Here is an 11,623-nt window from a genome sequence, read left to right on the forward strand (position 1 = left end):
CTATAGATGTTGAAATTGCATGAGTTTCTTATTATAATAATTATTGAATCTCTTCATATTAGTGTTATTGAGTTGCATGCATATCTGCTATCTATTACTGTTATAATTTCAACATTGCTCAGAGCCACTATGACACTGTGTCTATACTCATGTTCAAGAGTTTCATATTCTCATTAGACATGATTATATTGATTATCAGATGTATAATTATATTCTCATACATCTGAGTGTCAGAACTCTCAGATCTTTCACTGATATTCTCTTATAAGATCTTACTCTCTTCATAAGATCTTGTTATAAGACTAGAGTAACTGATAAGTAAGCTTCTATTTAAGAACTATCTGAGAACTCAGTGTCTGCTTAACTGTGTAACTGTTTCTCTTTCTTACATGTTATTACACATTCAGATATCTCTTGATAAATAATCATTTCTAATGAGAAGATAATGCTGAATAATTGTTTTCTAATAAGAAGACAATGAGCGTTTTTATAGTATAAGAGATCTACACTGAATAGATCAGTATAATATTGATAGATCTTATATAACAAAGATAAAAACACTCATTATCAAAGTAAGAGAAAACAATTATTCAGCATCATCTTCTCATTAGAAATGATTATTTATCAAGAGATATCTGAATGTGTAATAACATATAAGAAAGAGAAACAGTCACACAGTTAAGTGAACACTGAGTTCTCAGATAGTTCTCAGATAGAAGCTTACTCATCAGTTACTCTGATCTTATAATAAGATCTTATAAAGAGAGTAAGATCTTATAAGAGAATATCAGTAAAAGATCTGAGAGTTCTGACACTTAGATATATAAGAATATGATTATACATTCAACAATTAATATAATCATATCTAATGAGAATATGAAACTCTTAAATATAAGTATAGATGCAGTGTCACAGTGACTCTGAGCAATGTTAGAATTACAACAGTAATAGATAGAAGATATGTATACAACTCAACAATATTAATATAAAGAGATTCAATGATTATTATAACAAGAAACTTATACAATCTTAACATCTACAGAATTGAATACAAAAGCACTGAAAGAATGCTTAGATACTTCTGTATATTTTAATACTTCTGATCTCACTCTCTACTCATCATGAAGAATGAAAATACTTATAAAACTGAGTATAGATGAAGATTTCATCAGTTCATTAACTAATCAAGATTGATATATTAATGAATAATTGAAAGATTGTGTGAAATAGAAGTTTTATTCATGAATAAAAGCATGCAAATCAGTGTTATAAATATCTGATAATATTATGAAATATCTTGATATTCTGTTTCAAGACAATGTCTATGTATAAGCAAGAGTTTTCACTGTTTAAACAGGCTTCTGAGTCTCTGAAATCACTTCTGAAGAAGTCACTGATTAACATTAATATAAAGTATACATTAATTGTAACTAATCAGAATATATTACTTTTAACTGCTGATCAATCTATGTATCTTCATACTTAAAAGAAAGATTAAAGAATGAATCAGTATCTATTCACATCAGTCATATTATATTAGAGAAAGATTCAGAAGATAACTATAAGAATACTCAGATAAAACAGAGAAAAGATTAACTTCTATTTAAATTTATAAACAGAAGCTTGAAGAGATTGAATAATAATAATTTAAAGAGAAGTTACTATATAATGATAAAATCTTCAGTTATAAGATATTATAATCTTCAGTATATTCTCTTATTAAAAACTATACACTAAATCACTGTACTATTATTAATCTAATCTCTTCTTAACTGATCTGAACTCTGAGTTCTGTATTATCTGAAACAGCAGCTTTTAATCAATGAGAACTGCTTCTAAAAAGAAGAGACTAATATGATAAGCTGCATCTGATTAATTATATAAACTATTCTATTACACTTCACAGATTCTATATACACTTCAATTCTTAGTCATTCTCAATCATTATCTCAATCAATTATATAGACTATTCTGTTACATTTCACAGATTTCATGTACACTCAGATTCTCAGTCATTCTCAATTGCAGATTCTCAGTCATTCTCAATTATCAATTCTCAGTCATTCTCAATTACAGATTCTCAGTCATTCTTGATTACTGATCCTCAGCTGCTATAAATGTGTATATGTTCTTCCACTCTGAAGCTCCACCGCGTACACCATCACATACACATATAAATATTCACCTCAATTGCTGATTCTCATACTTTCTCTTTCTTTCCTTCTTCAGTGTTTTTATCATGTAAGAAGCCTACGCCGAATAGATCGGTATAATAGATAGGTCTTATATAACAAAGATAAAAACACTGAAGAAGGAAAGAAAGAGAAAGTGCGAGAATCAGTGATCAAGGTGGATATTTATATGTGTATGTGGTGGTGTACGCGGTGGAGCTTCGGGGCGGAAGAACATATACACATTCATAGCAGCCGAGGATCGGCAATCGAGAATGGCCGAGAATCTGCAATTGAGAATGGCCGAGAATCTGCAATCAAGAATGGCTGAGAATCTGAGTGTATGTGAAATCTGTGAAGTGTAATGAAATAGTCTATATAATTGATCGGGGTGGCAATTGAGAATGACCGAGGATCGGAGCGTATGTAGAATCTGTGGAGTGTAACGGAATAGTCTATATAATTGATCAGGCGCAGCCCGCCACATTAACAGTCTCATAATTTATAGACTACTGAGATAAAAGAGCTCAATCATTATCAGTACACTGCTGATAGAAGAGTTAATTAATTACAGAACTCTTAACATCTTCTCTTAGATTAGCTATTACAGAGTATAGTACTTTCTCTCAGTAACTCTCTTCAGTAATCTTCTCATAATAACTTCTTTTTAATAATAAACTGAATTACTCAGTTCTAGAGCTTAAAGAGACTTTTAAAGTACACTTCTAAGATATCTCTTAACACTGTTAAAATATTCAGAGTATTTATTAAAAATTTTTAAGTTTATTCTAAGATTGAACTTATACATGTTAATTACAGTGAGACTCATACTTAACAGTCTTATAATCTGTAGACTACTGAGATAAAAGAGCTTAATTATTATCAGTATACTACTAGTAGAAGAGCTGATTAACTGTGAGACTCTTAACATCTCTTCTCAGATCAGTTACTACAGAGTATAGTACTTTCTCTCAGTAACTTTCTTCAGTAATCTTCTTATAATAACTTCTTTTTAATAATGAACTGAATTACTTAGTTCTAGAGCTTATAAGACTTCTAAAACACACTTCTAGAATATCTCTTAATACTGTTAAAATGTTCAGAGTATTTATTAGAAATTTTTAAGTTTATTCTGAAATTGAACTTATATATATTAATTATAACAGAGTTCACACTTAACAGTCTTATAATCTGTAGACTACTGAGATAAAAGAGCTTAATTATTATCAGTACACTGCTAATAGAAAAGCTGATTAACTGCAGAACTCTTAACATCTTTTCTCAGATTAGCTATTACAGAGTATAATACTTTCTCTCAGTAACTCTCTTTAGTAATCTTCTCACAATGACTTCTTTTTAATAATGAACTCAGTTAGTTCTAGAGCTTATAGAACTTTTAGAGCACACTTCTAGAATATCTTTTAATACTGTTAAAATATTCAGAGTATTTATTAGAAATTTTTAAGTTCATTCTGAAATTGAACTTATATATGTTGATCACAGCAGGGCTCACACTCACCAGGCTTATAATCTGTAGACTACTGAGATAAAAGAGCTCAATCATCATCAGTGCACTGCTGATAGAAGGGCCGATCAACCGCGGAACTCTTAACACTTTTGTCATTCTGTCACAGCAGCTCTTTTTCATTTCATGACTTTAAAAGAAGAATCTTCTCTTGAGTTGAGTGACGCACGCTTTGATCATTTATCAATTGAGAATCTGCTCATCACATTCTATCAGCCACGAAAGCACTGTCAGAAATGCTGCTATTTAGTTATCAGATAATTTCTTATATTCATCTTACATTCTTACTTACTCTCATTCTGATAACACTGAAGAGCAACAGAAGTAATCAAATAAAATTAAATATGAAATTTATAGTCTCAGTGACTAGTCTAGTATCTTTCATATAAGTAACTTTCAGAGTTTTTAAACATTGAGTGAGTTGTGTATTAATATTAGTTATTTAATAATTCTGAGTGATTAATTCATTGACTTAATCTGTAAGAGCTTGAATTTATATAATTTAACTGAGTGTTATTTTTCTAACTGCAGAATACTATGTATAAAAATATAGAAAAAAAAATACTGCAGATCTGTAACTAATAGTAAGATGAGAAGATTCAGTAATATTACAGAATAAAGACTAACTTTATCAGAGTGAATAGCAGCAGTATACTAAATCATATTGAAACTGAATCTTAAAGAAGAAGAAGAAGAAGAAGCTTGGCTGAATGGTTAATGCGGCCACCCGGTAGTTAGCACCTTGGCGTGGGAAACCAAGGCGCGTGGGTTTCGAAACCCGCAGGGGATACATTAAATCCGGAACTCAAGCACCTCAGGTTTCTAATAAATACAGAGGTGTACAAATCGCTCCAATGAATTGCTCTATGTTCCTGGGCTGGGAAGTTATTATCACATGTATCTAATTGTCATTCCTTTGTATTTTCCTATGTTCTTGTTATCTTGGCGTGGTCTCAACACCTGTATTTCCTCCTGTATAACCAACACTTGACCTGTATTTAACATCACGCAAGGACTCATCATAAGCTCCGCTTGCATATGAGTATAATGGAAGAATAATAATAATAATAATAATAGAAGAAGAAGCTATCTAAGCTAGAGATGAGCGGGTGGATATGGGGTGGCGAGGCTTGTGTGGGTCACCTGACCATGCCCTATGCCCTTATACATGTGCTAGTGGGTAAATTTTTGGATTCCGTCTTCCACCCAAAGCTACTTAGTACAAATAATGATCTAGATTGCTAGGCCTACCGCTCATGCGTGAATCATGCCATTTGTACAACATTTTAAATAATAAAGCGAGTTTGCGCGTCTTTTCCGTCTTCCACCCAACTCTTTTCTTAAGGATGGAGTATGAGGTGGCGATCCTGGCGAGGAGAATGGCCCACATGCTGTTTTCCACTGTTCCTCTGAAGAGCGCAATCTCATAAAATGGAATTACATACAGTCACGGCCAGATGTCCCCACTTAACTTAGGCGAGCGATGATGTTACACACCGTAGATTAAGGCCTCTCATGAAGAAGCGCACGAATTAATGAACGACGCAAAGTGACCTATTTTTTGACATGGAGGGCTATAAATAGCCGGCCGTGGAAGATATTTAGCGCCAAAACTTTATCACCCAATGAGTCAGTTTGGTTCCTCAGTTTAGTTTCCACCACCCTTTATAAAAGGCGCCCAGCACCCGCTACCTCACGCACCTGTGTCGTCCCTGGATTTTGACGGAACGGTTGTCGAAATAAAAAATTAAAATTAAACAGGAGGGAAAAAAATCCCTTCAGAGATTCGCAGCCCTCGCCCGAAATGAACCACACTAAGTGCTTCAAGCCAATCCAAAAGGAGATCCCTCATAGGACATTTTACCGGTCGTTGTTTAATTAGCCTTAGGGACCCTCCCTAAGAAAAGAGCAAAACAAGCATCCAACGCCCTTTTTTTTTATGATATTACCCTTACTATTAAGCAAGGGCGCCTGGTTGTTGTTGCGTTGGTGTCCGAATCCCATCCCTCAAATACTCCACCCTCCGCCGTCGTTGTCGGTGTCTCCTCCACCACTTGAATACCTCCCATGGACCCCTACAATGCGCAGTCGCTTGTCGGGTCGTTTCCTGCTCCGACGGTGACGAGGGGGGGGGGGACGATGGTAATGAGTGTTCGCTGCGAAGAGGACTTGGCACGGTAAAGCCAAGCGAGGGAGAAAGGTGATACGGGGGTGGTGCAGTGAGACTTTGCGGCCGCTTCAGGTGGTAGAATGTCTGCCGACACAAGGGGCAGCTTGCATCGCGTTTTGATAACCAGGCGTCGATGCATGGCTTGTGGAAGATGTGGTGGCAGGGTAGTTCTCGAAATCGCATGTCGCGGTGGAGGGTCTCGAAGCAGAGGATACAGTCCGTTTCTTGATTCTGGCCTCTCTGTTCGCCTGCCGTTGGGATTTCCCAGTTAGTTAATTGTAGCTGGTGCTCGATATGCATGAACTGTCGGTGGTGGCGCTGGTGTATAGAAAACCTATGTACACGGTATACATACCCTTCGCAATGAAGGCACCAGATAAACACCGCATTTTGGCCTGGTCAAGCTCCTTGACAGAGAGCGTGCCGGAACTTAAGGGGAAGTATATGTAATGTGTAGTAGGCATCGCGATGTGCGTTTTCTCCCCTCCCAACAGATCGACAAAATTTGCAACAGCCCGCACCTGTTGCCTCGAGTAATGTGGCTATTTATGAAGAGCCCGCCCCGATGAATTTTACATGGAAAAATAGGTGTAGCTGGCTTCCTTATCCAACCATTGAGGATTTGTGGGACCACATCCGAAGTCAGCTTTAGAGAAACTGATGTGATTTTTCTCCGGTTATTTCCTTCTTCTTTTCCTCTTTTCTTTGTAGGCCACAGGTTCTTTGATATAACTTATCCTGCCCTCAAAGAGTTGTTTTTCATTCTTTGCCTGTTATGTTGGGTTGTTTCCCAACCCCATGACTATGACATCAAGTTCCAACAATTTGCCGGCCAAAACCTTGGTAGCCGTGTAGCCGGCAACAACGCAGCTTGGATTGGCGGAGCGCTGCGGGAGATCGAATGGTTCTCCCAGTCAGAAGAATAGTTGTGAGCATTTAGTTCATCGCATGTGCCATGGTCAGTTGGTCTGTTGGTCTGTTTTTGTCATTGTTTGATTTCCAGGGTTCCATGGCATTCGCTCCCGGGGGATCGGGCTTGCCGCTGATATCCCGGCTCTGTTCTTTTGCTTGCTATAAAATACCATCAACTGTGTATATTTTGTTTGCTTGATACATACCTAAACTTGGTTACCCCGTGTCATACCATTATCCAGTTCCCTATTGTGTTTCATGTCCTTCTTCCTTTTTAAAATCCTGTCATACCCCCTTGCTCACCGGAATAAGCTTTGGCGTTTCAATTCCCCAGTTTACTAGAAATGAAATTAGTTGGCGATAGAAGCGACTCAGCTAATCGCTAAAGAAGTACTTCGGGGATGTTTCTAAAGAAGCTACAAAGCTAAACCTCAGAAAAACGCACTTTGGAAGGTTGCACGAAATGGAAAACAAAACGAAAGCTAGAATGAAATAAAGGCCAATTGAAACAAAGGCGTAGTTGAAAGAAGAGAGCACTGATATAGTTGTATAACTATTGTTTTCAAGAACCGGCGATGAAAGATAGAAGTTTTGAAACAGAGCCAACAGATAGTATAGATCAGTCAAAAAATGAAAAGGAAAAGTATTTAACACAGCAGAGCTGGAATGCATTTTGACAGTAACCTTAAGTACATCATGCATCGTCATTGGGATCTATCCGAACACTGCTTCGACAGCCTAAAAAGAATTAATGATCATTTTGAGGTAGTAGAAGACTCCATGAATGCTTCGAGTCTATAATTTTGGGAAGTTAGCTCGATTGGGCGGAATTAGCCCTAACTCTTCATCCCTTTGATCATCCCAGGTTGGTTTCTCTTTCTCTCTTACATACCCCACCCTTCTACATTAATTTCTCCACTTGCTCCTCTGTCCAGTTTTCCGGATTTGCTTTATTGATCCAACTTGTTGTCAGTATAGTATGCCGTTCCTCAACACTCTGACTTAAACCATCTAGTTGGCTGCGTACTTTATTCCTTCTAGGTCTTGGGTATCGTCAGCGCAGGCATGACGAAGGCGGGTAGAGGTGAATTGAGGAAGACTAGGCTGCAAAAGCAAAGAGTTGTGACGGAATGATTGTAGATGAGTTGACTGTGTGCCATACCTGGCAGAAGTTCCCTCATCTCTGTTCCCTGAGTCCTCAACTCTGAAGAGTTATTTGAAAGATTCTATGCAAATGCCACCCAGTTTCTAAAATATCCCATAGCTTATTGCCAAAGCAGATGATTGGGAACCTTATTTGATCATAGAATCTGCAACTGAAGTTATATTGTAGTTTACTCCAGAAAGAAAAGCTTGAAAATTGTTTGTTGAATAGCTGTTTCTGGTATAGCCAGCTGTACACTGTGAAACCCACCCTGTACTAATTATTAACCTTGAGAGTACCATTGACTTGTCCACCATATTCTGCAATAACTTTCTCTGCAGCTGTCTGTGCCACAAGATAGGCCGTGGGCTGGCTATGGTTGCTATTTTTAAAGACCGTTATTAGGACTTGTGCTGATGAACGGGTAATGATAAAATAAGAATATAATACAAAAAGAAGAAAAAAATATAAGCATATAGAGAGAGGGAGGCCAGTTAACTCACTTTGGGGTCATTGGACAAACACTCAAATCCACTACTCGTAGCTTCTCAACGCCATACACGCGGAAGTCCTTGCCTGTACATGCAGTTGGGTCGTCCGATTTGCCCACTTTTACGGTTCCATTGGCATGGAAGACCGGCAGGAGGTTTTCATCGATGAATTCCTATATTTCAAACGTTTTTGTATGTTAGACACCGATACCTACCTTGATTTCCTCACATTTATTTGTATGAAAAGACAGGCAACGCCAGAGTGGGGGAAATAATTAATTGAAAGGCAATAGCAACAACATACATGGATATCTTCGTCTGACTGGCTCCGAAGAGCCAGGACGTACGCCTTGAATTCTTGCAGAATCGCGCCAGACTCGAAAAACTTCATAGTTTCTCTGATTGCCAGGGTCAGCATCTTTCGATCGAAAGGGTGGGACATGTAATTGGGGTCAATGACGGGATGATTAGTCGCGTTTGCCGATTTTAGCGTAACTTCGCCCTTGGACTGCATATTCATAAGGCAAACGACAATAGAGAGATACGACGTCCCCTCTGGTATAACGTATGTCGGGGGGAAATGGGGTCCCGCAAGAAAGGCTTCATAATGGGGCACGGAGTCCTTGGCCAAGTGTTCCTTTCAAAGAGCATCTAGGTTTTGATATTCGTTAGTTGTGAGAATGGAATTTTCCTTCAACCATCCGGTGATAGCGCAAGACTGGTGTAGGTTTGTCTCCCCAGTCCCGTCTCGTCTCCATTGCTCTCGTGTAGCTTCAACGGCAGCGGGGTTAGAGACAAATTTAACTCGATCACTGAGGCCTGCAGCGGGCGCATATGATGCTCCTATAACAACTAAGGGGTGATCGGATAGACCTTTGCCTACCCCAGGAAGATCGTGAAGTGTTTCAATATTGTGCTGGGTGAGCTCCTGAGTAGGCCCAACACCAGAGAGGAGCAAGATCTTCGGGGTATCGAATGCACCGGCAGATAGTATTACTTCCTGGTTCGCGGTGACTATTGGCGCACATTAGTTTTTCACTTCAAGGCGATGAGCAGAGGTGAAGAATTCCTGATCCACAGACATTTCCGCCCATCCACTGTTTCGACGCCAACTGCTACCTTGTTCTCAAAGATAACCTTGGCGATTTTAATGTCAGTTACCATCTTCAAATTCGCAGGACGATAGTTGGTATATATGGATTCGCTGGTCCAACGATAGCTTTTATAAGTTGTAGTAGGCGGGAGAGACATCCCGATAGGGTTTCCAGAGTTAGGGTCCGTGTTTAATGGCAGCTAGGTTAGAGAAGTTGGAAATGCATTATCATTGAATTGTATAGCAGGGTAAATCTCACGCCGTATCTTGCGGCTGCATCGAAAAGCTCCGACACCCCGGCTTCTAACTGAGCAGGCAAGCTCACATGCAACGGCCTTGGAGTTTATTAGATTCTCGCTCAGCGTAGGGACTTGTACTATATTTTACACGCACCCATCATATCCATGGTACTCTGGCAAAGGATTCGAATATTTCTTCATGTCCTCGGACAGGTCGGCATGAAAAGTTTCTATCTATGCCCAGAGCAAGTCGCGGGATTAGTTTTCGCACATGACAACCCCCAGAGCAACAGTTGCCAACCTCCTTAAATCTCCTGAGAGTATGTTCCCATTTCCAAGATTCATCACCGACGAGCTCAGCCCAGAAATTATAATCCTCCCCAGCGCCACGTAGGTAAGTCAAGAAGTTAACGTTGGAGCATCCTCCTGGGCCCTTGCCCCGGAGATAGGGGAGGACCTGTCCCTTGAGGGAGGTTTGGGGCGTCGTAAGATGCCCGAAATCTAGGTCAGGACGATACCAGGCATGGTACCTGTCATACTTGCAAAAATGCGAGTTATCAGGAAATGCACTGCCAGATTCCAGAACGACAACCGAGCTTTCTGGCAACGCCGCTGCCAGTCGCGTAGCAAAGAGAAGGCCAGCGGTCCCCCCTATCAAATAATTATTAGAGCCGTGATTTGTCAATCGATGAGAGAAAGCATACCCCCCCACAATAATAAAATCGTAGCTGTCCGTCATTGTCTCGATTTCTAGCCTTTTAAACGTCCACATATAATCTTCATAGACCAAGAGGTCGAGCAGACCTGGAGGGGTAGCATCCGCTTTATAGCATGGGATGGCGTATTTATAACTTTAATATAGGTAGGGATAAGAATAAACCAACGGGTGATATTCACCGAATGATGCAGCCAGCACAGGCCCGATTTGTAGCAACCTAAATGTCAGTTCTCCCCTTTTCCCTCCAAAGGTCAGCTCTCGAGCGTTTATTATTGGTGAGAAATGAAAGTGAATGCTAGAATGATATCCCACACTGAAGGAGATAATCTGCATAACATTAGTGCATACACTTGGTAATCATGAGCTAATCGTCGTGCGCTGCAACTGCGCAGGTTTAGATACCGAACTCTCAATTTTTAGCCCCTAGTATTTTCAGCTGCTTTGTTTGGTTCAATTGATACCGTCCCGAAAATTACCGCTCAAGTTGAATACGCAGCGTAAGTGAGGGGGGAGAGGTTGGTGGTTGTAGAAAGGAGGAGACTTGGATATAAAGTCGCCGCTTGGAGAGATTTTCACCCCAACTCCTACCACGTCCCGTGACGTTATTTGACAGAATGGACACACATGTGCGAGAATCCCAGAAGATCGGTAATAATTCCGCAGAACGTTGTCAGTTTTGAGGTAAAAATAAACCGGTTCGAACGCTTTGCCCATGGGTGTGATAAGCGGGATGCTGGGATGTCTTGCCAATCTCGCCGAGAGGAGGGGCAAAGGAATGCTTGCCCAGCTCATATCTTGCATCTTGGATAAGAAACATCTCCTGGACTCAGATACCAGCAGACCGCTTGTTGACTCCATTGATAAACAATGAGTGCTGTACATGTCTAGTACAGTAAAAACAGTTAGCTGGGTTGACGGTGTGTAACCACCACGCAGCTGAGATGGGGTAAAACCCGATAGCTGAGCCCTCATCTATCCAGGAGTGATATAGAGTTAAACTTCTCCATGAGTTAGCCCCAATAGTTAACTATCAGAAGCATACTATGGTAATCTGCTGAATTCCCCTGAACAGATTGCTGTGGTCGCAATGAAATACCTCTTCACATACGGACAAACACCTTCCTTAGGTTCTCTCGGGCCTCTGACTGAATTTCTGGCAG

At 39.6% G+C, this 11,623-nt stretch overlaps 3 protein-coding genes across 3 annotated transcripts; all 3 read right to left on the reverse strand.

The window, feature by feature from the left end:
• Positions 1-4,824: 4,824 nt before the first annotated feature.
• On the reverse strand, positions 4,825-6,649 carry BDCG_08960 (uncharacterized protein). Its single transcript, XM_045424734.1, has 2 exons — positions 6,222-6,649; positions 4,825-6,114 (listed from the first exon to the last, which is right to left on the reverse strand). The coding sequence occupies exons 1-2, from the start codon at positions 6,328-6,330 to the stop codon at positions 5,654-5,656; spliced, it is 570 nt and encodes a 189-aa protein (XP_045273386.1). The 5' UTR covers positions 6,331-6,649; the 3' UTR covers positions 4,825-5,653.
• Positions 6,650-8,198: 1,549 nt separating this feature from the next.
• On the reverse strand, positions 8,199-9,005 carry BDCG_17892 (uncharacterized protein; the record flags this gene model as incomplete). The annotated part of the gene is made up of 3 exons (XM_045426938.1): positions 8,718-9,005; positions 8,426-8,586; positions 8,199-8,304 (listed from the first exon to the last, which is right to left on the reverse strand). Exons 1-3 carry the CDS (start codon positions 8,931-8,933, stop codon positions 8,199-8,201), a joined length of 483 nt encoding a protein of 160 aa, XP_045282748.1. The 5' UTR covers positions 8,934-9,005.
• Positions 9,006-9,039: 34 nt separating this feature from the next.
• On the reverse strand, positions 9,040-11,280 carry BDCG_17893 (uncharacterized protein; the record flags this gene model as incomplete). Its single annotated transcript, XM_045426939.1, has 6 exons — positions 9,040-9,427; positions 9,496-9,706; positions 9,766-9,841; positions 9,900-9,979; positions 10,047-10,396; positions 11,157-11,280. The coding sequence occupies 6 exons, from the start codon at positions 11,278-11,280 to the stop codon at positions 9,054-9,056; spliced, it is 1,215 nt and encodes a 404-aa protein (XP_045282749.1). The 3' UTR covers positions 9,040-9,053.
• Between the last annotated feature and the right edge of the window lie 343 nt (positions 11,281-11,623).

This window comes from Blastomyces dermatitidis (genome assembly GCF_000003525.1).
Source record: "Blastomyces dermatitidis ER-3 genomic scaffold supercont1.12, whole genome shotgun sequence".
NCBI classification, from domain to species: domain Eukaryota; kingdom Fungi; phylum Ascomycota; class Eurotiomycetes; order Onygenales; family Ajellomycetaceae; genus Blastomyces; species Blastomyces dermatitidis.

Excerpts from the sequence above, each read along its gene's own strand:
- BDCG_08960 (XM_045424734.1), bottom strand. The coding sequence starts at position 6,330 with ATGCCTACTACACATTACATATACTTCCCCTTAAGTTCCGGCACGCTC. Across the intron at positions 6,115-6,221 it reads TGGTGCCTTCATTGCGAAGG|GCGAACAGAGAGGCCAGAAT; the intron begins GTATGTATACCG and ends TCCCAACGGCAG.